The sequence below is a fragment of the Geotrypetes seraphini genome, chromosome 2 (assembly GCF_902459505.1).
Source record: "Geotrypetes seraphini chromosome 2, aGeoSer1.1, whole genome shotgun sequence".
NCBI classification, from domain to species: Eukaryota; Metazoa; Chordata; class Amphibia; order Gymnophiona; family Dermophiidae; genus Geotrypetes; species Geotrypetes seraphini.
Genome location: NC_047085.1, coordinates 29,909,255 through 29,936,582, shown reverse-complemented (window position 1 = coordinate 29,936,582; position 27,328 = coordinate 29,909,255). Strand labels below are relative to the sequence as shown.

General features: G+C 42.9%; 1 protein-coding gene across 4 annotated transcripts in view; it reads right to left on the bottom strand.

Annotated features, from left to right (window-relative positions):
- The window catches only part of ZFAT (zinc finger and AT-hook domain containing), a 305,185-nt gene that overhangs the window by 14,419 nt on the left and 263,438 nt on the right, over positions 1-27,328 (bottom strand). For 3 of the 4 annotated variants that reach the window (XM_033932774.1, XM_033932772.1, XM_033932775.1), the window contains 3 exons: positions 25,052-25,158; positions 24,127-24,244; positions 15,006-15,136 (listed from right to left, as the gene is read on the bottom strand). In XM_033932774.1, coding sequence (XP_033788665.1) covers positions 15,006-15,136; positions 24,127-24,244; positions 25,052-25,158 — 356 coding nt within the window. The remainder of the gene's footprint in view (positions 1-15,005; positions 15,137-24,126; positions 24,245-25,051; positions 25,159-27,328) is intronic. The other variant, XM_033932773.1, reaches the window with a different exon arrangement.

Genomic DNA, 27,328 nt, shown 5'->3' with positions numbered 1-27,328 from the left:
CCCTGATTTTCAGCGGATGCCCTCTGGTGGACGAAGGTCCCATAAGACGGAAGATATCCTCTTCCACCTCGATACGACCCGTGATATATTTAAATGTCTCAATCATGTCCCCTCTCTCTCTTCGTTCTTCAAGTGAGTACAGCTGCAATTTATTCAGCCTTACTTCAGACGGAAGATCCTTGAGCCCCGAGACCATCCTGGTGGCCATCCGCTGAACTGACTCAATTCTCAGCACATCTTTCTGGTAATGTGGTCTCCAGAATTGAACACAATATTCCAAATGAGGTCTCACCATGGACCTGTACAGTGGCATTATGACCTCTGGCATCCTGCTGATAAAACCTCTACGGATACAACCCATCATTTGCCTTGCCTTGGAGGAAGCCTTTTCCACTTGATTGGCAGTTTTTCTGTCATCACTAATGATTACTCCTAAATCCCATTCTTCCGTTGTCCTAACTAAGGTCTCACCATTTAACGTGTAAGTCCTGCACAGATTTCTTTTACCCAGGTGCATCACTTTAAATTTTTTAGCATTGAAGTTGAGCTGCCAAGTCAATGACCATTGTTCTAATAGTAGTAGGTCCTGCGTCATAATGTCAGGCATAGTGCTTTTACCTACTATGTTGCACAGTTTGGCGTCGTCGGCGAACAATGATATTTTTCCTCTTAGCCCTTGGGTCATATCACTTATGAATATGTTGAATAGGATTGGACCCAAGACCAAGCCCTGCGGTATTCCACTGGTCACATCCGATGTTTTGGATGGGGTACCATTTACCATCACCCTCTGAAGTCTCAGCCAATCCTTAACCCATGCAGCTAGTGTTTCCCCTAATCCCAGCGATTTCAACTTGTTCAATAACCTGCGGTGTGGGACGCTGTCAAAAGCTTTGCTGAAGTCCAAATACACTACGTCCAGGGACTCCCCGGCATCCAGTTGTCTTGTTACCCAGTCGAAGAAGCTAATCAGATTGTATCAAGTTTCTGTTTGATCAGTGTTTCCATGAGTTTGCATACTATGGATGTGAGAATTACCGGTCTGTAATTCGCCGTCTCTGTTCTGCAGCCCTTTTTGTGGAGTGGAATAACGTTAGCTGTTTTCCAGTCCAAGGGGACTCTTCCCGTGCTTAGGGAGAGATTGAAGAGCACAGATAATGGTTCCGCCAGGACTTCCCTCAACTCTCTGAGCACCCTGGGGTGTAGGTTGTCTGGTCCCATGGCTTTGTTTACTTTGAGTCTTGAAAGTTCGCAGTAGACGCTACTGGGCATAAACTTGAAGTCTTGAAACAGGTCTTTCTGGCTTTCCCTTGTCCGTAAAAGTGGACCGGATCCCGGCGCCTCACAGGTGAAAACCGAGCAGAAGTATTCATTTAGTAGTTCGGCCTTAGTGGAATCCGATTCTGCATAATTCCCGTCCGATTTCCTGAGTCGTTCTATCCCATCTTTGTTTCTTTTCCTGTCACTAATATATCTAAAGATGGATTTATCCCCTTTCTTAATGTTCCGCGCTAGATTCTCCTCTATTTGGAGCTTGGCCTCTCGGACTGCCTTCTTGACAGCTTTAGACCTGTCCTGATAGTCTTCTTTTGCCTCCTGCTTTCCTAAATGTTTGTAGGCAATAAATGCTTTTTTCTTCTTCTTAATGAGGTCCGAAATTTCAGTACTGAACCACTGGGGTCTTTTGTTTCTCTGACTTTTGCTGACCGTTTTTGCGTAGCGATTTGTTGCTTCATGCAGGGTGGATTTCAGAGTCGACCACATATTCTCCACGTTGTTAGTTTGTGCTTGGTTTTGCAGCTCCCGATGGACAAAATCTCCCATGCGTTCGAAGTCTGTGCCTCTAAAGTTGAGGACTCTCGTCACTGTATTTGATCTAGAGAAACCCCACTTGAGGTTAAGCCATACCATGTTATGGTCGCTGGAGGCCAGCGTATCGCCTACCGATACTTCTGTGACGCTGTCTCCGTTGGTGAGTACCAGGTCCAGTATCGCCTGGTTTCTAGTGGGCTCCAGTACCATTTGTTTGAGTCGTGCACCCTTTATGGAGGTTAATATTCTTCTGCTGCCACAGGTAGTCGCAGTGATGAGCAAAACACTCAGCAAACTTTTGTCTCGCAAACTGAGCACCATCCCGATAAACGAGCACTTACAGCTGCAGGCAAGTGCCGTCCTACCTGCATGTTGCATATGATCACGCACAACGTCAATCATCGACATTGTGCGTAATCATACGCAATGTGCAGGTGGGACGGCGCTCGGTTGCGTGAGCTCAGAGGCTCTCCAACATGGTGCGGAAGGCACCCGGTGTGGAAGGCTGGCCGGCGGACGGAAGAGGTATCCCCTTGAAGTAGCGCTATGTGGGCTCAGGGGGTTCTCCAGCGGCTGGTGGACGGAGGAGGCGTTTCCTTGAGGCAGCGCTGCAGCACCCGGCACATGACAGGTACATACCCCTGGGCCACCCCTCGCCACTTTCTCCCAGTTCCTTGGCACCTTTTGGGTTGTGGAACGAATTGTCAGCGTTGCCATTATGGCCTATGGGGAAAGTTGCTTTGATATACGAGAACTTTGGATTACGAGCATGCTTCTGGAACGAATTATGCTCGTAAACCAAGGTACCACTGTATTTAGTTCTTTCAATCATACAGGCAGAATTAGCATGGAACTTTCAATTGTTAAATGCAGGCTCAAAAGCTGTAGAAAATAACAGCACTGAAATAATTCAATGAAAACACTGAATAGTGCCATCTATAGCTTCACTTTATGCTCCCACTGTCTGATGCATTTTATTTATTTTATTGTCTGATAAAACCAGATTAGGTTGAATAACTTGCTTTTAAGCTGTTCTGGAGGCATTTAGCGCTACAGCAGTAGAATATAGGTTAAGCCATTGGCAAGGGTTAGCCTTGGACACGCATCCAGAGTTCTTGTTAAGCAGCTCTGAGCTGCACGGAAGATTTTTTTGCCAGCGTACCTACTGGTAGGAGGAGGTGCGATGTTATCATCCTTTCAGTCATGAGGGACAGGCAGATGCCTTGCAATTTGCCTGTTCCTTGCAACTGAAAGCACAATAGCACCACACGTCCCCTAACCGGCGGGATTGAATTCAGATTAGAGAGTTGCACGTGGACAGAAATCCCACCCATCCCCGCCAGGATCCTCTCCATCCCCACCCATCCCCACAAGGAATTACCTCCATCCCCGCCCGTCCCCATAAAAAGCAGCAATTACTTCTGACAGGATCATCAATTCCACAGTTTCTTTTGTGTTTGCGCTGCTGTTTTCCTTGTGGAATCTCTGTGGTGGAACCTTTTTTTGTTTTCTGTTCAGGTAATTAACTTATAAACTCCCTCTTTTACTAAGGCTGACGTGTCCATTATATTATATGGACGAACCCTGCTTCCAAAGCCTTCCATCCCCGTGGGAGTCCCGTTGGCTAGAGGGGGGTCCCTTTGGGAGTCCCGTGGGTTAGAGGGGGATTCCCGCGGGATTCCTGTGATCCCCGTTCCCGTGCAGATCTCTAATTCAGATATCTTTAGTATGAAGAAACTTTTTTATGTGCAACAATAAATGATGTAATGGTAGGTCTCTTTAAAGGCCAATCTTTCATTCTACAGACATCCCAAATTTGGCTTGCACATTTCAGGGAGATTGAATGAGAGGATGAAGAAAATAAAATTATAGTGTACACAATATCGTCTTCCCCCATCTCTCAAATAGCTAAAATAATGAACAGCGCTTGCTAAAATTGCATAAGAATTGAACAACTGTCAGACTGTGTTACACCGATGGTCCATCAAGCCCAGTGTCTTGCTTCCCACCATGGACAATCTAGGTTACAAGTACCTGGCAACATTCTGGAGGACCTAGGGAAAGGAGAATCGCCCCTTCCACAACACTTATAAGATTTTGGTTATTACACAGCATGCCATTTACTCTGACACATCTTCATCCTTAGTCTCTCAGTTCCTTATTCTCTGATCTGATCTCTTAGATCAGCAGATAGAAATGTACTGTCACACCTCGGTTTGCGAGTGTTTTGCAAGACGAGCAAAACACGCCAGCACAGCTTAGGTCAAATTGCAGAAACCAAAGCCCTGTGACTTCTATAAATAGTGCCAAAATATAATCCAATATTGAAGTCTCTGTATTAAAAAATGGTCTGAAATCAGACTTAATAGTGCAAATGGGATAGAGGCAAAGGGCCCATAGTTCGAAACCAACCTTACTGATTCTTTAACATCCTTAATAACAGGGGTGACAATAATGTGCCCTAAACGTTCAGGGAAAACCCCTAGTTCCAATAAGGTGAAGACCCAGAGAAAGAGCAGTCCCTGACACCTAGGGGAAACAGCTTGAAAGATTTCAGGAGTGTGTTTCACAGTCATAAATTTAAAAAGAGATGGATCCGGCACTTCAAACTCACTAGATGAGCATGACAACTATCAGGGGTTGACTCCACATTTCCCACCCCAGTGCCAGCAGTACCTGTTCAAGCCTGTCTTAAAGAGCAAATCTTTTGGTAAAAGAAATCAGCTAATGACCCTGCAGAAGGGAGAACAACCTGGGGAGTCTGCTAATATGACTTCACATCAGTGAAGGATGCATTGCTTGATGGAAATGTCTGAAGAGTACTGGTTAATGCTGGTGATAATCTGATTCAGGTGTCTCAACTAGGCTTAATGAATGCAGTAGGGAAGGTATACTCTTTGTTGAAATATAAAGTATTTTCTGTCAGCACTGTTCTGTTCTTTTTCTTCTTCCAGGTACTTGAGAATGTGAATTAATTCTCAGCACAAAATGCATGAAATTAATCTTTACCAGTTTGTTTTTATAAGGGACACTGATGATATTTTATTATTACATATATTATATAATAATGGAATATATGGATGGGAGGGATGGGAAAGGGGAAGGGATAAAAAATTTATATAATGTACCAATGATTGTTTATAAGTGATATATTTATTGTTACTGTGAATGAATATATTTTACACTTAATGTAATTTTGAAAATGAATAAAGAATATTAAAAAAAAATAAGGGACACTGAGGCTGACGAGGCATTTCATGTCTACACAGGACATTTCAAATAAAACTATGTGCAGGAATACTGGTCAAGGTGTATTATAGTCCATGCACTTAAAATACACTGCAAAGAGCTATAAGAACAAAACGGTTCCTTAATTTGGCTAAATGCCAATTGGTGTCTTTCTCACACTTGCCACTTGCAATTACCTCTCAGGCTAGTGGCTGTAGAGCTCTCCAGATCCATTAGTGCATGAGAAAAAGTCTGCTGGCAGCCTTCCAACCCAAAGTGGAGCTTCTATTAACATTTCAAGATGCCAAGAGTGCCATGATCTCATACACATTAACTACTTCAAGAGGCTAAAAGCTGCTGCAACTACAGGTAAGCAATCTCTCAACTTATTTAACTGTCATAGGCGCTGCTCCTGATGGGGATAACGATTTGTTCAATATAATTACTTTTGTTAATGGTATCAAGCAGCTCCAATAATATGGACTGTATCAGTGAAAAGAGATATATTTTCTTGTTTTGTTTTCATTTTCTTATTTCTGGATTTTCCTGTATTTTGTTATCTTTATATGTAACAAATATTAAATAAAGTATTCAAAAAATTATAACTTTGTCACAGGCAATTATTCACATAGTATAATGTAATCTGATTGATCTGATCGATAAGCAATATTTTCCCTTAGGAAATCCCTCTCATTTCATCAGTAAAAATGTTAAGGGAAATGTTAGCATTTTCTAGATACTGACAGTTTCTCACCAGGAAGATTTAAACTTGTCCAAACCCTTTTTTAAAACCAGCTACGTTAATCGCTGTTAACACCATAATGTTGTGTTTAATACACACTGCCGACCTTAATAATAATAATAACTTTATTCTTGTATAGCGCCATACCCAGAGAGTTCTAGGCGGTTCACAGCAATTTATCAAATTATAAACATATCAGAGTTTACAGATAACAACAATAAAGAACAATTGACATAGAATGATGTCGTTAAGGTTAGCTGGAGAGGGAAGAAAAGGTTGAGGGTAGTGGGAAGGGATATTACAGTAAGAAGGAGAGAGAGGGGATTTCAGTGCATAGTAGAGAGGGGAGTTCAGTGCATTGTAGAGGATAGGGTATCAGGGGTTGTGTCCATGGAAAAGGTGAGTTTTGAGTAGCTTTCTGAAGTCGAGGTAGGTGGGGGCCTCGAGCACCATTTGGGCTAGCCATGGGTTCAGTTTAGCCGCTTGAAAAGCGAAGGTTTTGTCGAAGAACCTTTTGAGGTGACATAGTTTTAGTGAGGGGAAGGCGAACAGATGAATTCTGCGGGAGTTCTTAGTGTTGCAACTCAGGTAGAAGTGCAGGTTGAGGTAGGTTGGGGTTAAACCGAGTACTGTTTTGTAGCAGAAGCAAGCAAACTTGAATATGACTCTGGATTCAAACCTTAGAGACTCATTCAACCTTTAAAGTTAAACCGTCTAAAAGAGATAGCTCCTTAGGAACTTAATCTTTCTCATGATTCAAACAGAAAAATTTAGTTTTAGCCTTATTAAGATTGAAACTATGTGAACCAATCTGAATGGACATGCCAATCCAAGATGGCTGCATGTACCTGCATGCTGTAACTTCTGTTTCCTGATCTTTGTCCTTGGAAATGCCTACTTGGAAAGGACTACTGTGCAAGACTCCCAGGGGTTGTTTCCCTCTCTGTTTGCCTTATGGATACCTATCTCAGCAGAACCAGGAGTGCAGTAGAATTGGAGAACTGCCCACTCAAGACCCATGGTATACGAGGAGAACATATGGGGTTTCTAGGGCTAGATGTCACTCTAAACCTTGATTGAAGAGCTCCTCCTCCGCAACCCCAAGATAGCAGTTCACCACTGATGGCATTGGCTGCAATGGTTTTAGGAACAGCCATGGAAGCTGTACCGAATGAAGCTTTAGAGCAAATGGCTAGCATGCTAAGGGCCTTGGAGCTTTCGGGAGCCCCTGAAGAAGCTACAAAAGCTGTTAACTCTTTAGGGGAGCTCCATGAATGAACAGTTGGGTGTTTCCACATTACAAAAGGTGAAGGTGGCACCATTACTGGAGTTTCCTTCTAGTTAAACTGAGTCACCCTGGATAGTCTATGCACCTTAGTTACAAATCTGGGTAAGACTTTATGTTCTCAAACTCAAGCTTTGGAGCAGAAAGTTCTACAAATAAAGGTTGAAGTAAGTAAAAAAAACTACAAACTTTAACCAACCAAATTGATAAATTAGGAAAAGATTTGTCTGAAACAAAGAGGATGATGCTCAAAACTTACCGTACTTTTAATGATGGTCGCTAAACCTGCTCCAGCCGGTTTAGCGTGCATGTATTTTAGTGGCTGATTATCAAAACGGCTCACCACGGTCTTTTCCAAGTTTCTAGCAATCTCTGACTTGCAAATTTAGTACAACGAGGTCATTAATATTAAAATGGTAGTAAAATGGGCTCATCAATATTCAAAGGAGAACTACGGGTGATTTTCTATCATCCCCCATGTGATTCACCAAGCACAGTGATGGATCTTTGAAACCAAAAATCACCGACTGCTCCGGAGGTGCTTGGACTGTGAAAATCACATCTTGGGCATGTTTCTGGCTGATAAAATTTGACATTAAAAAAATTACAAGATTCACATGAATTATAGTAGGTTGTTGGGTTTTTGGTTTTTTTTTGAGGGGGGGGGGGAGATAAAAGCACCCTTTTTGAGAGTATGTATTATACGTGTGTCGTCTTATAAAATTTGACCTAAAAAAATTACAAAATTCAAAAGCCCTTGAAACAGCATTATGGATGGTGGTTCTTATCCTTCTGCTTTCCATGTTGCCCTGATGAGAAGCTATGTGATGAGACCCAAAGATGATGATGACGCCGTTGCTTTTCCCGGCACATGCCCACATTTATGCCTCTTTTCGTGGTTTATTCTGTACATGTGACCACTGCTATTACCAGTGACTCATCAAATGTCAATTTAGTGACCCTTGGCAAAACTCCGCAAACCTCATTTGCATGTGCAGTTTTTGAGAATGACTTGTCTTTTTAAAATTGCTACAATAACAGCCATGAAAGCGGCCCCCGTCAGATTTTACTGAGAACGTTAGAGAATCTTGATCTTTGTCCTTGGAAATGCCTAAGCACCAAGGAAAGACTACTGGGTTCAGGAAGGGTTTGAAAACAGCCTTATTTGTTAGGTGATGTAACTGAATGTGAAGGGGGCTGTTGAATTCCCTCATTTGAGAAGGCAGTATGATCTATTTTTCTTTTATGCATATGTTATTTTAGATTCCTGTTATTTTATATTTTTCCGGTCTTGAATGTTGTGTTTTTTGATGGAATGTCAGTGTTTATTGTATGTTTTATTTTATTATACTGTATATGTGAGATTGGAACCCGCTTAGTATTGTCGGATATACAGGATATAAATATTTTAAATAAATAAAAATCTTCCCTTCAGAGTTCAGACGTATTAGAACTAGTATGAGAACCTTGGAAATGTACGGTCTGATTATGTACTTGTCATGTTATATTTATTTTTGATTGTATTTTGTAAACCGCTTAGGTCTAAGCAGGTGAGAAATTTTTTTTTTTTTTTTCAATTCAAAGAAATATTCCAATACCAGTCTCAACCATTGTTACATAATGATCAATAAGGTAAATTAAAATAGCAAAAAAGAAAAATAAACAAAACAATAGTACAGTACAATAGGAAAAATTTTCCCTTATAATTCTAAGTATACTGGATTGGAAAAATTAGACCTCAATAAAGGGGGAGAAAGCTACTTTCGCTGAATTTTCAATCAAATACAGATGGAATTGAGTAGGGGCAAGGAACCTAATTAAACTAAGCGGGTTGTAACTACAATTCTCTCGGGAATATTAAATTTGCTCTTTTGCAGAAATAAATTTTATCAACTGCTGCTGTCTTGCTGATGCTGAGAAATTTTTTTAAATAAATAAAATAAAATAAATAAATAAATATTATAAGGGATTTATCCAACCTGAGGTTGAAATCTGAATCATTTCAGAACTTTATTAGAAACAATAATCTTTGTTTTCTAAATGTTAGTGGTTTGCTATTACACCTAGAGATTTGCTGAAAATATATTTGAAAGAGATCTTGGGAACTGATGATAAAATTCAAATTCCACCTTTTTCTCCAGGACTGTATATTATTTACCGAGGAAACTTGTGGAGGGACAGCAAAGTCCGGATCAGAATGTGGCTCCCTTGTACAGTATATGTCTCAAATCTTCAGATATGGATTTGGCCATTTTGGTCACTTATCATTTCCATATTGCTGCCAGATATAGAAACATAGAAAGATGACGGCAAAAAAGGGCTATAGCCCATCAAGTCTGGGCTATAGCCCTTTTCTGCCGTCATCTTTCTATGTTTCTATGTTTCTATATCTGGCAGCACTATGGAAATGCAGCACTGTACAATATATTAATGGTGAAGAAACAATCCCTGGTAAACAAAGCTTACAATCTAATCAATTAGACAATTTGGATAGGGAATCACAGAGGGAGTGACAAAATAGATGTGGGTACTTCACAAGTAGGTTGGAGTTAAAAACAGCATCAAAAAAGTGGGCTTTTAGCCTGCTAGAGATAGAGCTTAATGTACCAACTTAGGCTGTTCCAGGCATATGGTGTAGCAAGATAAAAGAAATGGAGTTTGGAGTTGGCAGTAGAAGAGAAGGGTACAGTTAGGAGAGACTTACCCGATGGAGTTCCTGGGGGAGGGGGAGTATAGGGGAAGATGGGAGATACTGAGGAGCTGCAGAGTGAACACACCTGTGAATCAACAAGAGGAGTTCGAACTATATGCAGAAGTGGATAGGGAGCCAATGGAGTGACTTGAGGAGCGAGGTAATGTGAGTATAGCGACAGTGGCAGAATATAAGCTGTGCAGAAGAATTCTGAACAGATTGAAGGGGAGAGAGATGGGGAAGACATGTGAGAAGCAGGTTGCAGTAGTCTAGGTGAGAGATTCACCTTAAATTAAACCTCACACACCAATCAAAGACCAAAAGAAAAATCCATTAAATCTAGAGGAAAAACTGATGCCCAAATGTTTTGGGAAAAGTTGGGGCCCTCTTTACAAAAGACAGACTCGGGCCCAGACCAAAAATCATAAAAAAAATATAAGAATTAATAGCTCCACTAATAGAGAGGAAAGTACTTAGAAGTGAGAAGAAACTGTGGTTCTCAGCAGAACTGAGAAGCCTGAAAAAAGAATGCTGAAAGGATAGAAAGAGCTTGGAGAAAATTGGGAGATCAAGTGCTTAGAGACAGATGGAGGAAACAACATGCATGTTATAAAGACAAATAAAACAAAATACATGAAAACACTACTCAGATAAGATTGGGGTAGGCAATTCCGGTCCTCAAGAGCCGGAGCCAGGTCAGGTTTTCAGGATATCCACAATGAATATGTATGAGATGGATTTGCATGCACTGCCTCCTTGAGATGCAAATCTATCTCATGCATATTTATTGTGGATATCCTGAAAACCTGACCTGGCTCCGGCTCTCGAGGACCGGAATTGCCTACCCCTGGATAGACAAACCAGACTTAAGGAAGTTGTTCAAAATTCGAACAAAACTGACAGACTGCACAGCAACGACTGCTTCAAATGTAGATCCCCCCATCCCAACTCACTAGCATTATACTTTGACAATAAGATAGAGAATATACTGACGGCATCCCTTGACTACAAGACTTTTAGAAAAGAAATAAAGACCATACTCTTCAAGAAAACTCTGAAAAAAGAAATACCGCAAGTCTCAAACTCCACCTTTCACTAAAGCCAACTACCCCAAACAAATAACCTTACCCATTTCTTACTCTTTTTGAAAATGACCAATTTTATTTTATTTTTTGTAAGTTCTTGTTGTAATACATCTTGGATAATTCTTTTGTAATCCGCCTTGAACTGCAAGGTAATGGCGGAATAGAAATCCCTAATGTAATGTAATGTAATATATTTAAACTATTTCATAATATGGCAGACAATCAACTAGAAAATACATTAGATATACCAGTGGACAGAACAAGGACAGCATTTAATACTGTTATAACAACAGAATTAAAATATCTGGTGAATAGGCTATCTGAAATGAAATGCCAGCTGGATCTATGTCCACTCCACCTATACCGAGATATGCCAGAAGTAGTACTGAATGGATGCTGAGTTGCCTGTCCACTGCCTGATCCACAGCATTCTGCTGGCAGAGACTGCAGACACCGATACCTTGCTTATGGCCCTGATAAGATCATATAAGACTTCTGTCACGCAATCTACCCCTTCTAGCACTAGCTGGGGGAAGACCTGCTCCTCCGCAGAGGGTTCCTGTCTCAATCTGTGGTGACAGGCTCGTGCAGCAAATGAAGCTGCCACCGCTGCTTTGATTCCCAGAGCTAGAGATTCAAATTGTCTCTTCAAAACCATGGCTACCTTGCGATCTTGGGCATCTTTCAGCACAATTCCATTTTCACTAGGGAGAGCCGTGCATTTGGTGAGCTGAGCCACTGTAGAGTTTACCTTCAGCTGATTAAACAGCTGGAACTCAGGTGCCATCGGGTAGAGTCTGGACTTGGCTTTTGCAATCCTCAAGGATACTTCCAGGGTCTCCCACTACTCTATAACTAGGGCAGTAATATTTAGATGCACTGAAAAAAAAGGTCTGAGCATTGGAGCTGCTTATGAGTGTGCACTGGGAAGTGGAAGGCTGAGCCTCCAGCTTCAACCCCTTAATAGTATCTACTATAAAATAGTGAACAGAGTCAGACTTGAATAGCTGGTGGATTAAAGGGTCATCCCCCTGGTCAAATGCCAGAGAGGCATCTTGGCTGCCGGACCCAAACAGGGAACCGGATTCAACCAGGACTGCCTCCAAGCCCTGAGATAAAAGGAGCATGGAGTCTGATCTCCAATCCTGCCAGTCTGGCTCCGAGTAGTCGCTGGAGCTGGGGGTCAGCTTGCTTATCTGAGGAGAAATCACAGGAAGTGAAGACGCTTCCTGGAATACTGGTGGAGCGCTTTCAGGTTGTGCCACATGCCCTGGCCTCGTTAAAAACGCTCTCCACATGAGACTTACAAATTCCGGGGAGAAGCCTTGTACAAGGAAGATAAATGAACCCTGCAGAACTTCTGACTGGGCTTTTGTGGGTTCCATGAAATCCACGCATCTGCGCTTTAAGTCTTCACAAAATTCAGGCTCCGGATAGGACTTTCTACCCATTCCCAGGGCCCACAGCTGTTTCCCAGCCCTGGAGGACACAGATGAGGCTAAGCTCGAGGTTCTCACCCCCTCCCTTGTGCATGCTGCGGCATACGGTATATGGATGCTCCTCCACCAGCCATCCGGCACAAAACACATGAGATGGTGTTCACATACCTTGAGGAGTTCATCTTTGTTGATTTTTGTAAAAATCAAGAGGTTCTGAGGCAGATAGAGGCTTCAGAAGAAAGATCGTTTAAAAACCACACCAAAAACGGCCCGTGGAGACTTTTTTAAAAAAGTAACAAATGCTGAAATAGGGGTTTTGGAGGTGGGAGACCTGACCCCAGAAGCCCTCAAACAAGGTTTTTGCCCCCCCCCCCCCCCCCATTTTCCCATAGGAAATAATGGGGCTGTGCTTACAGTTCTGTGAAAGTGCCTGCCTGTCAGCTTTCCCTGCAGATGGAAGAGATGGAAAGGACTTTCTGCCTCAGAAACTTCAAAGAATGACTCCAAACCAGGAAATCTATGGGCTGCCAATTGGACTGACCCTGCCCAAGATCTCTACTACCTACAGAACCTCGAATCGTGACTGTTGGGGCATATGCATCCACCTCCCTGATACCATGTGGGTTCTTACTCAGGGTATCCACAGCCTGCGCTCAAGCCTCTGAAAAATTCAGAAGGCGAGCTGGCTCCCAGGGGACCAGTCCCCGATCCCTGAAGTAGCACACAGCAGACTGGCACCACAGGTCCACCCAAAGGTTTGCCCTGTGAGCTATTGTCTGGCTCCTCAGAACCCGTGTCGTTCCCAGGCAGAGAATCCCCAATATGGGGTCTCAGGGCACTAAAGCCTCAGTAAAAAATGAATTATAACTGAAAATAAGAAAAACTAAGCAGAGCAAATGAGAAACACATCTGCACAATTCGCTTGCATAAGGAAAAACTGAAGGGGGCATTACACTCCACTTGCATTGTGGGAAGTGCTGAAAATTGTAACTCTTCTGCAAAACCCAGTTCCCGGGAATACATGGAACACCTAAAGTATGGACACCTAAGTAGATGTAACAGAACTCATTTTAACAAAAAGAACACTAAAATTTATTTTTTTTTAATTAGGAGTAATCAACATCTGATGAGAACACACAAACTTCTAAGCATCTGGTGGCACAATGTGAAATTATTGGCTGATGTGATAGATCAAAGATAAGAGGTGGCAGCTGTTGTGTTGTCAGATCAAGATCAGGGAGATGCAGATAAAAGGGGAGATTACATTTGGTAGTGTCTACAGCAGCAGATCAGAGCTAAGAGGAAGGCAATGCGGCAGCAGACTGAGCCAGTAGGTATCATTGGTCAACTGGGACTGAGGAGAGAGTTGATTTTTTTCAAGTCAGAAAAGGTAAAATAAAAAAATGTGGAAATGCTCTTTTGATGAATTGATAGTAGAGGATATAATTAGGTCCCTGGACAAAAAAAAAAAATAAAGATTTAGGGCTAGATTCACTAAGGGCACGAATCGGTGTCCAGGGGGCTGATTCATGAATCGCCCTCATGCAAATGAGGGTGATCGGAATCACACCCCCAACTGCCTGCCCGGATTGCTCTATAGTGATCCCAATGCATGTGCAGATCATCTGTAGATAGTCTGCGCATGCGCTGGCCCTCTGAGCCCGGCAGAGATTTTTTTTTTCTTTTTTAAACTTTTTTGGAGCCCATGGTTTTAAGCCGCTTTAAGCCCATGGGTTAAAACCACAGCCTTGCACTGTGGGGAAGGGTGGGAGAGTCAGGTCAGGCAGGAGTTCGAGGCAGAAGGAGATCGGATCAGGCAGGAGATCGGATCAGGCAGGAGATCGGGGCAGCAGAAGATTGGGGCAGGTAGGAGAGTTGGGGCTTCAGGAGTTTGGGGCAGGCGGGAGAGTCGGGGCAGCAGGAGTTCGGGGCAGGCGGGAGAGTCGGGGCAGCAGGAGTTCGGGGCAGGCGGGAGAGTTGGGGCTGTAGGAGTTCGAGGCAGTAGGAGATCATGGCTGACAGAGCAGAGAGCAGGGCGGCACAAGGCAGGGCAGTTGGAAAGGACCTGAGCGACTGGTCCTCAGCAGTTGCTTTTTTGTGATCGGTCAGCCCAGTCAGTGCTGCAGGGTTTTGGTTAATGAATCGCTGCCTGTCATCATTTGAATGCCGTTCCCCCTCATTTGCATGCGCGGATCGGAGGATGGTCGGCACACAGGTTAGTGAATCAGGTCGGAGGGAAATCGGGTCGCAAAGGAGTCGCAAACCGATCAGTACACGATTGGTTTGCTTGGTGAATATAGCTCTTAGTTTGTTTAGTAATACATGGAAGAAAAATATTACCTGAAGCCTCCACCTCCCCACAACACACACAGGATCTCATGCAGCCATTAGAGGCAGAAGCTATGAGCATATTTGGTAGTGAAACAGTTAACTGTCAAATCAAACTAAAATCTGTTGACATGTTCAGTTCAAAACAATGAAACCTCAAGAAAAAGCTAACATCAAGGTAACAATTATGCACAGACAGCTCAAAAAAATTAGTACACAAATCAGCAATATTCCAGTAAGGTAAAAGAGGAAATTAAGCAGGATGAATCTCCCCTGATCATGTTTCCAAATTAAGTCCTGCCATTAAAAGTCATATAGATGATGTAGGGAAGAGATTTTACACTCAAGACGGTGGAAATGACATTCATATTTCTCACAGGAACAAAGTCCTCACCTGTTCCACCACCGTCACAGTCCCAGGTGTCATGGCAACCACGGAGGCAACAGCAGCAGCATCATGGGTTTCAGCTCCCAGTTCGATGATTTGCTGAAGGATGTTTACCGCTGTAGGATCAAGTCTTTCACCTTAACAAAGGAGAATGAAGCAGCAATTAGATGGAATTACTCTAGTGGGCTACATAATATATTGGGTACTTCTGTTTTCCTTTTGGCACTCAGAACATATACTTGCTCATCCACCCTACTGCAAAATCTTTCCCCTGCTCCTTCCTTTTTGTTATCCACAAAAATTCCCGTAAAAGAATAAGTACTTCAGTGACTGTGAAAGTCTGTTCCTGTGGTGAACTAGAAATGCCTTTTTGCTAGGTAATATTTGTATCAGTTGTCAGGGTGGCAGACAGTCGATACAGCTGGTGAGAAACACAATAAAGATGAAGTATCTATAACTAAAGACAAACTTTTACATGTCATAGCTCTAAGACAGATATTCTAAGGAAATCTTGAAGAATCTCAGAGTAATTGTAATTGAGAACATAAGAGGCAATATGCTGGATCAAGCCAGCAACAGCTCTGCAACAGTGGCCAATGTGTGTCAACAAGAAACCTGACAGTCGCCCAGGAGTGCTTGGTTCAGTGCAGAATATCCTTGAAGGTTACTTTTGAAACAGGACTTTTACAGAATCCCAATAAAGAGGTTTCAATATAGTGGAAGAAAGCCAACCCTGTCCTGGAGGACCACCAGCCAGTCGGGTTATTGGGATAGCCCTAATGAATATGCATGAGAAAGATTTGCATATAATGGAGGTGACTGGCATGCAAATCTGCCCCATGCATATTCATTAGGGCTATTTTGGAAACCTGACTGGTTGGTGGTCTTCCAGTACAGGGTTGGGAACCACTGGTTTAAGGGAAGAACAAAGTAAAAGATGCAAATTATTCCCATCAACTTCTAAGCAACATGTAGATTCAAAGAAAAACCACAAACTGAAGTGTCTGTAAACAAATACCAGGAGCTTGAAAAATAAGGTGGTTGATAAAGTATATAGCACTAAATAAAGAGGTAGATATAAGCATCTAAGAGACATGGTGGAAAGAGATTAATCAGTGGGATACTGTGTTATCAGGGTACAAATTATATCACAATAATAGAGCAGATCAAGTTGGAAGGGGGTTGCACTGTATGCTAAAGAGAGAATTGAGTCAAACAGAATAAACATACCACATGAAAAAAATAGTGTGGAATCTTTATGGACAGAAATTCACTAGTAGGGCTGTATGGCGCAATGGTTAAAGCAATCTTATCCTCAAAATACTAACTCAATGACTAATCACCCTTCAAATATGATGTATAAAGAAGATATTCTTTTCTTAAATAACTCTCATACCACTTGATTCTTATTCATTCTGAATTATTGATTATTTACTATAAGAGCTAGATGACCTCAAGTGCTCACGGCTGTCTGGGATAAAAAAACTAAGTTAAAAAAAAAAAAAAGGTTTAATAATGCTTGTGAGCCCCAACAGTGATTAATACTAGCTACATTACCACTACTATAAAAACTTAAAAGTGGAAAAATATAAAAAGAGAATAATATTGAAATAAGTAAGAGGCACAAGTGACTAATGACAGCTCACAAGAGGCTGTTCTGACAGGAATAGTTCCAAAGACAGACAGCGTGTGCACTTGAGGTCATTTAGCCCTTATAGTAAATAATCAATAATTCAGAACGAATAAGAATCAAGTGGTAGTTATTTAAGAAAAGAATATCTTCCTTATACATCATATTTGAAGGGTTATTAGGCAGTGGTTAAAGCTACAGCTTCAGCACCCTGAGGTTGAGGATTCAAACCCATGCTGCTCCTTGTGACCCTGGGCAAGTCACTTAATCCCCCCCATCGCCCCAGGTACATTAGATACATTGTGAGCCCACTGGGACAGACAAAGAAAAATGTTTTAGTACCTGAATAAAACTGTTCTGAGCTCCCTGGGGAGAACGGTATAGAAAACTGAACAAAAAAGATAGAGCTGTACTATTGTCTACTGGGAAAGAATAAACAGACAGATGAAATGTTGGTAGAAATTAGGGAAGCTGGCAAATTGGATAACAGAATAATAATGAGTGATTTCAACCAGAGCATGTTCATTCACTATCAACCTAACTTTATATATGTACTTAAATTAAAGCCGAGGGTAGAGTCTGGGCGTTTGTGGGCTCCAGCGCCATTTTCATAAATAAAATGGACTGTGAGAAGTATACCACAGGCGAAATAGGGACTCCCTAGTTGGTTGGAGTTGTGGATTCCAAGTACTGTTCTAGTCATCTGTATGGATGAAAGATTTTGACCAAGGATTGGAGATATTGGAAGAAATTATCTGGTGGCATCGAACTATGGAATACAGCTAAGCATTTTTGATCACTGTGTCTATTTCTTGTTGAATTATGTGACATAGTTTGAGTCTTCTTAAGGTCAGCCATATTCATTTTTGTTTTGAGATTTTTTGATTTTGCAAAGTGGAGTTTTTTCTGTCCCATGAAGCATTCAGACCAAGCCTGCCTCCTCTGAAACAACAACTTAACACAGCTCAGCACATATGCATCACAGAATCTGAGATAACCTTGCTCCTCAATAGGTTTGTGGTTACAGGAAACCCATGAAGAGGTAGGTATGGGGTCACTGTAGGGTCTGAGACTCACAAGCCCCATTGAATTTTGTTCAAATTATTATTACTGCCAGCCTAAAGAAGAAGAGGATGAAGGTAGACCCCCAATGATGTCTAGAAACCGTGGAGAGAAGATCCAGGCAGGCGTAACTCACTGGCCCACTGTTGACGATGTCTAAGTGTTGGAGAGAGAAGATGATTTACTCTATCCTTCCAACATTTTTACGCACTTTGGTGGTGGTGATTGAGGAGAGGGGGCAGTAAAGCACTACACCTAGGGACATCCAAACTTTAAATCCAACAATGATTTTATAGAAATTTGCAGCACTGGGCCAATACAGGTAGTGTAAAACTTTGATCCTCAAGGACCACAAACAGATCTGGTTTTCAGAAACAACGTACTATTACATTGGTACACATGAGGCTTATTATATTACATGTGATAAAAGAACCATATCAAGTTGCATAACTTAGTTCACCCTGAAAACCAAACCTCTTTACAACAGTTGATGAAGAGTTTGCTATCACTAAGGTCTATGCTATGGAACACTGCACATAACAGGGATGAATAGCTTTGAGAAGGAAGAATGCCCAGAGCTCTAAACTTGTACTCAAAACAGCTATTAAGTATATTGCCTGTCTGCCATTACCATCTGTTTGACCATCTGCCTTCCTTCCTGAAATCAAAACAACTGCTCATCAGAAATTTGTTGTGTGGAAAACAAAAACAGCCCGATTATGGAGTTTTGTTTGCATGTACATAAAATGTTCAATGTAGAAGTCTGTTATTTTTTTTTAATCTATGCTGTAAAAGTCTGGGGGTATTTCTGTAGAATTTGCTGGTTTATAAACAAATTTAAAAAAAAAAACCAACATCCCAATATAAATGAAATTCAACAATGTTTGTAAAGATCTGGCCTATTTCTTAATGTGAGAAGTCCAAAAAGTCAACTTGGAGATAACTGTATAAAACAGATGCTAACGCTGAAGTGGAGGAATAGCCTAATGGTTAGTGCAGTGACATACGAGCCAAGGGAACTGGACTCAATTTCCACTGCAGCTTCTTGTGACTCGACGCAAGTCACTAAACTTTCCTTTGCCCCAGGTACAAAATAAGTACATGTACAAGTAAGCCACTTTGACTGCAACTGCAGAAAGACAATATATCAAATCCCATGCATAAAAGTTTAGAATACTAGAACATAAGCATGTAATTACCGTATTTTCACTCATATATCGCGCACCCGTGTAAAACGTGCACACGGGTATAGCGCGCAGGAAACTGTAATTTATGTAAAGAAATTTTTATATACCGCGCACACCCGTATACCGCGCATGCCGCCCCGACTCTTCCGTTGCCGCCCGACTCTCCTTTCGCCCGCCCCGACTCTCCTCTGGCCACCCCGACTCTCCTCTGGCCCGCCCCGACTCTCCTCTCCCCCTTGAAGTCCTGTCCCCACCCTGAAAGCCTGATGCCCCCCCCCCCGACATCCGATTCACCCCGCAGGACCGCTCGCACCCCCCCCCCCGACGTCCGATTCACCCCCCCCTGTATAATCGATCGCACCCCCACCTCGAAGGACCGCTCGCACCCCCACAGCCTCCCCACCCCCCCTCCCATCATGGAGAAGCTCCTACCATTCTCCTGCTGCTTCCTCTGCCGGCGGTCCCGACCCTTCTGTGAGCCCTGCGTCTGCGCTGCTTCCTCTTCCGGCGGCCCCGCCCTTTCTCTGACATCAGAGAAAGGGCGGGACCACCAGAAGAGGAAGCAGCGCAGACGCAGGGCTCACAGAAGGGCCGGGACCGCCAGAAGAGGAAGCATTTCAGAGCAGGGCTCACAGAAGGGCCGGGACCGCCGGCAGAGGAAGCAGCAGGAGAACGGTAATGATGGAGGGGGGGTGGGGAGGCTGTGGGGGTGCAATCGGTCCTTCGGGGTGGGGGTGCGATCGGTCCTGCGGGGGGGGGGGTGAATCGGACGTCGGGGGGGATGGTGCAAGCGGTCCTGCGAGGTGAATAGGACGTCGGGGGGGGGGAAACTATGTAAAAAAAACGTTGTAAAACGCGCTCACACGTATAACGCGCAAGGTTATGCACGGTTTGTAAAAATTGTGTATAACGCACGCGTTATATGCGTGAAAATACGGTACTAAATTCTGCCTAAATACAATTCTGTACAAATGTGCATATCTTACGCAGTTCATACGTTACAGGTAGGCATACACAACAGAGGGACTTTGGATAGGACTCACACATACATAATTATACAAGAATGCTATACATTATGAGCAAATGTGCAACATTTAGGTGCAAACACTTACATCAGCTCTATGAATGGCATATGTGCTCTTGCCTGACCACATAGGCACATTAGGCTAGTATTCAATAAAGAAATGTAGGCTCCTAGCTTCTTCTATAGAATGGGTGCCTATATATAGGCATACTTATAGATTTGCCCTCCTTAAGCCTATTTTATGAAAGCAACATATTATAGGCCTTTATAAAATAATCTTTCAGAAACATCTTTAGTAGTGTATAAGGGAAGATTACGTATGTTCATACCTCAATAATCTTCTTTCTAGTAGAAAGGCATATGAGTCTTGAACCAATGGGTTATTCTCCTTTACTTGTGAGTTTGTAAAAGGCATCATCTACCTTTTTCTCTCAGCTCCGCCTCCTGCATCTCTGGGCTGTGCCCCATCTCCTCAGTTCATATCAAAGCAGTTGACAATAGAGAATGACATGGTGACTGCTAGCCGCGGGTAACATGCAGGAACAGGGAGGAAAAAAGACTGGTTGCCATGGGTATGGAGACAAGGTCATTCACCGCCCATGAAGCAGTGAATGGTCTTGTTCCCACAGTAAAGTATCTGCCGTGTTGCTTCCCTTCCCACTCCTCCCAGTCAGCAGCCCTCCTCGCGATCCACTTGCTCCCTCCCAATCGTCAGCAGCAAAAAACCCCCAACAAACCTGTGACTCTCCTGGGCTGTGTCAGCCCCTTCGTAGCTCCCGGGGCGGGCCTACCAGTCTCTTAGAAGTTTCCTGCAGGAAGGGCTGCTCCGACCGGAAGCTTCTTGCCTCTGAGTCCCTCCTTCCTGCAGGAAGCTTCGAAAAGGCTGGTAGGCCCGCCCCAGTAGCCTAAAGGGGCCGACAAAGGCAGGGCTGGCATTAGGGAAGGCAGCTGCACTGAGCTCCACAGCTCCGCGGTCCAGGCATCTGTTCCCCTCATCGGGCTATCTCCCTCACTTCCCCTCACCTTAATCGGCACTTTTCAGAGTTTTCTCTTTCTGAGGTGTCTGGAAGTGGCAACCGTTCTCACAAGTCCAGTGCGACTGCTCTGAAGCTTCTCCTCTGACACGAGCCACCCAGACAGAAACAGGAAGGTACTTCAGAGGAGTTTTGGGGCAGTCACATAGGACTTGTGAGAACAGTTGCCATGTCTGGACACCTCAGAAAGAGAAAATGCTGAAAAGTGCCCGTGAAGGTGAGGGGAAGGGAGGGAGATGGCCTGACGAGGGGAAGAGGTTAAATGGCGCTGAAGGGAAATGGAGAGAGAGGGGGAGGGGAGAGGAGAACAGATGCTAAAGAGAAGTGAGAAGGGGAGAGAGATGTGAGCAGACGCTCAAGGGAAGTGGAGAGAGAAGGAGGAGCAGACGCTGGATGGAAGTGGGGAGGGGAGAGAGATGGATGGAAGGGGGAGTGAGAGAGGGGAACAGACGCAGAAGAGAAGTGGGGAGGAGAGAGAGGGGAGCAGATGCTGAAAGTAGAGAAAGAGGGAGTAGAAGCTAGAACGAAGTGGGGAGAAGAGAAAGGGGAGCAGGTACTGTATGGGAGGGGGAGAGATATGAGAACAGACACTGGATGGGAGAGGAGAGAGAGGGGGCAATCAGATTCTGAAAGGAAGTGGAGAGGAGAGGGAGAGAGCACATACTGGATGGAAGGTGTGGATAAAGAAAAAAGGGCTTCGCTGAATTGGGGAAGAGGATAGAGTTAGTGAGATACTAGAAGGGGTGAGGGAAACAGGTGGCAAGCTGTAGGTAGACACAATGAAAGGGAAATCGAGGACTGGAAAGTAAGAAAGTAGACAAGAAGTAGAAAACAAACTGAGAAGGAAGAACAGAAAAGGAAGGGAAAGGAAAGGAAGAGGAGAGAGAGATACCAGAGCATTGGGGGAGGGGGAGAAGCCAAGATACGAGATCTCTTCAGAGGAAAGGAGAAAAAAGATGCTAAAAACCACCTGGTGGAGGGAGTGAGCGATGAAAGGAAAGAAGACAAAGATGACAGACCATTGGGGGTGGGGGGGAGCGGATGGAAGAAGATAGGTGCCAGATCAATGGGGGGGAGGGAGAGATGGAAGGGAGAGGCAGACAGTTTTTGGAACAGGCATAGAAATAGAGCAGATGCCATATGGAAGAGGCAGACAGTGGATGGAAAGAAGAGAATGACGAGAAGATGAGGAAAGTAGAAATCAGACAACAAAGGTAGAAAAATTTCTATTTCTTTTCTTTTTTTTTTGATTTAGGATAAAGTAGCATTGAAGCTGTATTGATAAAACATTTATAAACAAAGCCCTGCCAGCTGGCAGTCAGAACTCTGATTTAAAAAATGACAATTTGTACAGAATATTATTTCTTTTTATACTTTAATAAAATAAGTTCAGTATAAAACTATTTGTGGATCATGCAGATGGGATCAGATGTTTTGCAAGGACGGGGACCGAGATGGAGATGGGGCAGAGGGCACGGGACAGGGACCGATTTTACAGGGATTGGGATAAATTTTTTCCTCATGTCATTCTCTAGTTGACAATTCCTATAAAAGGAGAAATAAGGAAGTGGAATACAAAGTACTTACCAATCAAATCATTTCTGTTCTGATCTGCAACAAGTCAATGCCAATGTAATAACTGCAAACAAGGTGGAAATCAATAAGCTACCTACCTGAGTGCAATCAGCACTAACACTTGTATAGCTCACCAGTTTCTCACTTTTCTCATTGAAAGATATAAATCAGTACTCTTCAAATCTGTCTACCAGCAGACACCAACATCCAGAAATGCATACATGTCTGAGCCTTTAAGCAGGCTAATTGAAATCTGACAGGATAGACCTTCAAGACTCATATATGCATTTCTACTGGAAAGATTATTGAGGTAAGATCCTATTCTTCCCTTCTAGTGCAAAAAGCATACGAGTTTTTAACCAGTGGGATATACCAAAGCAGCAGATGAGCCTGCTGTGGGCATTGAAGATCTAAAAGTGGAGTCCTTTTGTGATGCCAACTCCACTCTGTAGAAGTTCATGAAAGTATGAAGGGTAGACCATGTAGTCACCCTACAAATTTCCTTGGCAACACTGCCTGGGATTCTGCCCATGAGGAAGCCACACACCTCATAGAACGAACATGCCGGCATTTCTGGGCTCGAATCTTCAGCTGATGAATCAAGATACGTACTTTATTGTAAACTGCCGATATCATCAAATTGAATGTTGGATGCTCCCATTGAAGCATAAAGCAGTTGAAGGCTCTCTGAGACTGGGACCACTCCCTTGGGTCTAGGGTCTGTCGGCTGAGATTCTCCACTACTAATACGGGTGCTGCTGACAGAGTTTGCAGGTAGACAACTAACTGATAGTGCTTGCAGTGAAACAACAACTAGGCCTCCAGTTTCAAGGGAGCACTCTTGGTGCCACCCTGCTTGTTGACGTAGGCCACAGATGTGGCTTTGTCTGAAAAAACCCTGACCACTTTACCTACTAGGATCTACATATTAATTTTAGTTTTTAAGTATATGTGCAAGGTTTTTAAAATCTATTTTAAGATATTATTTTAAAATTCCTATGCTGCCTATGTCATATTCATGTTAAATCATATAATATAACGAGACAGGTGCTTTGCATCAATACAATGTCTTTAATATATAACTTGTCCTAAGATTTCTTGAATTCAGATACAATTTTCATTTCCACAATCTCCACTGGAATGCCGTTCCAAGCATTTACCACTCTATCTGTGAAAAAATATTTTCTGAGTTTAAATAGAAACATTACGGCAGATAAAGGCCAAATGGCCCATCTAGTCTGCCCATCCGCAGTAACCATTATTTCTTTCTCTCTCTGAGAGATTCCACGTGCCTATCCCAGGCCCTCTTGAATTCAGACAGTCTCTGTTTCCATCATCTCTTCCGGGATACTGTTCCATGAAGGTTACTTCTGAGTTTATCCCCTTTCACTTTCAGTCTATGCCCCTTCATTCCAGATACTGATTATAAGTGCTTGGTTGATTATTATTATTTGTATATAAATTGTATTGCACTTTTTCATATCAACGCTATATTATTTTTCAGCAGTATGCATCTTTCATGCTGTACTTCAGCTTAGCTGGTTGGGTTGCCACTTTAGTAACCAAATCTTTGGAAAAACCCACAGGTATTCTCTCTCTTCAAACTTCTGCTCACCATTATCAGATGTGTATCTTAGGTCCTGTAGGGCTTCTACAGCTGTTTGATTTCCTGGCACACCTTCCTCTGCTTCTGTGATTTGAAGATACTGGGTAGATGATTCTTCTGTTACCTGCTACGCAGAGATAAATGGTAATATTTTAAATCAGAAGCACTGTCATAAATCTTTAATAATCATTTTGTTAGCAGTAAGAGTAAAAAATATATATACATTACAAAACATCCTTTCTTGATTTTTTTCCCTTTAAAACTTTTCTTAAAAATCCTCCTTTTTCATCACATTAATCAAGGATGCTCTAACCTAAATTGAGAAGCTGCAATGTTAATCAGCATATATTTGCTATCTTACCATATATGGCTTAATTAGCCATATATAAAATACCTCTGGGAATTTTTAAGCACATCTTGATAAATTTCCTTTATATATTACATGTAATGAACTCTCAGCAAGATATATACCAAGCTCAGTATATATCTCAAACTCCTCACCTCCAATGTATAATCCCCAGCTCCTCAGAAGTACCACCTGGGCTCAAAAGTTTTCACTGCCCTAGGCTTTATGTACCTCCTCACTGGAGCTGCTATCAATTTTTACTAACAAACTTTACTTTTAAATTTTTATTTAACAACCCTTCTAGCATATTTCAAGGGTACTTAGCTTTTAATTGTGGTCTACAGTAAGCATTAGCAATAAACTTGAGACTGAGATCATACTCCACATACAGTACTTAACCGTGAGGGTTATTACTGTCATGGTTTGTGCAAAACTAACCTTCTTGGAGACTGCACACAAGAAATAAAAAACATAAAATCATGTCAATAAAGAAAACACATCTGCCAAATTAGACGGGAACGTGCAATTCATCTATCCTGTCCTAGGCTCTTTGAGAGCAGCTTAATAAGAGTTGCATCCTTGACTTACCTGCCCATTTTGGTCCACTACCTTTAGCCCATGTTTGTTTTTAAGATGCCTGTTGAATTCCCATTTCGTGCCGTAAACAAAATTGCAAATGGGACACTTAATACCACCTGCAAAACATAAATACAAAATTATGGGAGATTAAAAACATACCCCCTCTTTTACAAAACTGCGCTAACGTTTTTTAGCGCTGGCCACGGCGGTAAGTTTGGACGCTCCTGAGAATTCTATGAGCATCCGAGCTGTTACTGCCACAGCCGGCGCTAAAAATGCTAGTTCGGCTTTGCAAAGGAGGGGGATAGTGTCCTTGCCAAATGGTTTTCTGATAAAACATTTGGTTTTATTCATTTTAACAATGCCTATTTCCTGTCAATATCTGTGCACTGAACACACAAAAATTGTTTTACACTATAATAACTGCCACTTAATAGCATAGGCATATGTTACCAATGCAGGCTGTGATGACATGTTAATTGGAACTAATTTGGATTTGCACGTGCATCTGATTGTGTGCTAGTCTAACACACTGCACACCTAAATTATCTCATATGTAACCTACAAGGGGGGCTGTGTGTGGTCACGTGATGCACCCAAAATTTAGGCACAGAGTTATAAAATATGGGGGTTATGCAATCAACTTGTGCTCCAGGATATACTCCAGATTTAAATCTTTGTGCCCAAAGTTGAGCACAAGAATCCACAGAAAGCACTAGTAAAGAAAGGATGTTCAGCCTAGACTGCTCTTTATAGAATGAAATTTGAGTGCCATTTACTGAATCTAGCTCTTGATATCTACCTGGTTTCTCAATCTTTTTCCAAATTGACACAAATTGCCCCCATGCAAACTGGAAGTTGTCAGAGGGGTAGTTTGCATCAGAAGAAAGACTCCAAGCAGGACACCAGCAGCATCTCTGAATTTCTGCCACTGCTGGGAACCCCATTGAAGACTGGGGTAGAGGGAAAGATGATGGTTATGAAGAAAGAGAGAAATTATACATCTGGGGGGTGAAGGGGGAGGAAAGAGACTGGGGCAGAGGGTACAGGGAAAGATGATGGTTGTGAAGAAAGAGAAAAGTTATACATCGGGGGGTGGGTTAAAGGGGGAGGAAAGAGAGTAAAATGATGGACTGGGGGTGAGGGAAGAAGAAAAAGAAATGTTGGACCCCTATGGAAAGATAAAAGTGATGGGGAAGAAAAAGAAATGATGGACCAAGGGGAAGGGAAGAAATAGAAAATAAAAATGATAGACCAGGGAAAGAAGGAGGGAAGAAAGATGTGATGGGGAGAAAAAGAAATGATGGACCAAGGGGAAGGGAAGGAGGAGAAAATCATGGAACTATGGTGTGGGAGGGAAGAAAGAAATGATGGAACTGGGGTATAGAAGAGAGAGAAGTGATGGAGGAGGAGGAAAAAGAGAAATGGTGGGCCTGGGGGAGGGAAGAAATTGAGACAAGGACTTAGAAGATGGCAGAGAGAATGAAGGAAAGAGAGAAAAAATGGAACCAAGGGGAAGATGAGGGAGGGGAAAAAGAGAGAGAAATGATGGACTCAAGGGGGAGGGGATAAAAATGGTAGTCTCAGAAAAGGATGGAGAGGAGGGAGGCAAGAAAGAGACAAATGATGGACCCAAGGATGGAAGGGAAGGAAGAAGAGATGCCTTTGGTCATTTGGTACCAACATTACAAGTTGGACTGTGAACAACTGAGAGGAGGAGCTAGGGAACTGGCATAGTTTTTAAAAAGTGCTGTTTGCAAATAAATGTTTAATTCCACAAGGGTGAACCATTTTTTTCTTCTAAGATGGTAGCCCTAGTGGGGACAATTAGTTAAATTGTTAAATTAGTTAAATTGGCCCCCCCGATCCAGCCGGGACCTAGCACTAAATGCTACAGCGCCCGCATTGCCGACACTCCATTGGGGCCTCTCCTTCGGAGCGTGGGAGCACTGCTCCGCCCCCCCCCCTGATCCAGCCGGGACCCAGCACTAAAGGCCACAGTGCCAACGGTGTGCTGCCGTTCGGCGTGCCGACAAAGGCGCACGACAAAAGCGCATGCGCCTTAGTGAGCGCCTTTGTGAAACGCCCTTGTGAAGCAACAGATTTGCTCTAACTTTGCCTCAACCTCCCGAGACCCCGAGCTCCCAGCAGTTCGAGCAGCCCTCCGCCGGACTCGTCTGCACCTCGAACCGGCTGCATGCAACTCCATCTCTGAACACTACAAGCCTCATCAAGTCAGGTAACAGCGGCCCGACCCATTATTTAATTTGTCTATTTAGTACAAAG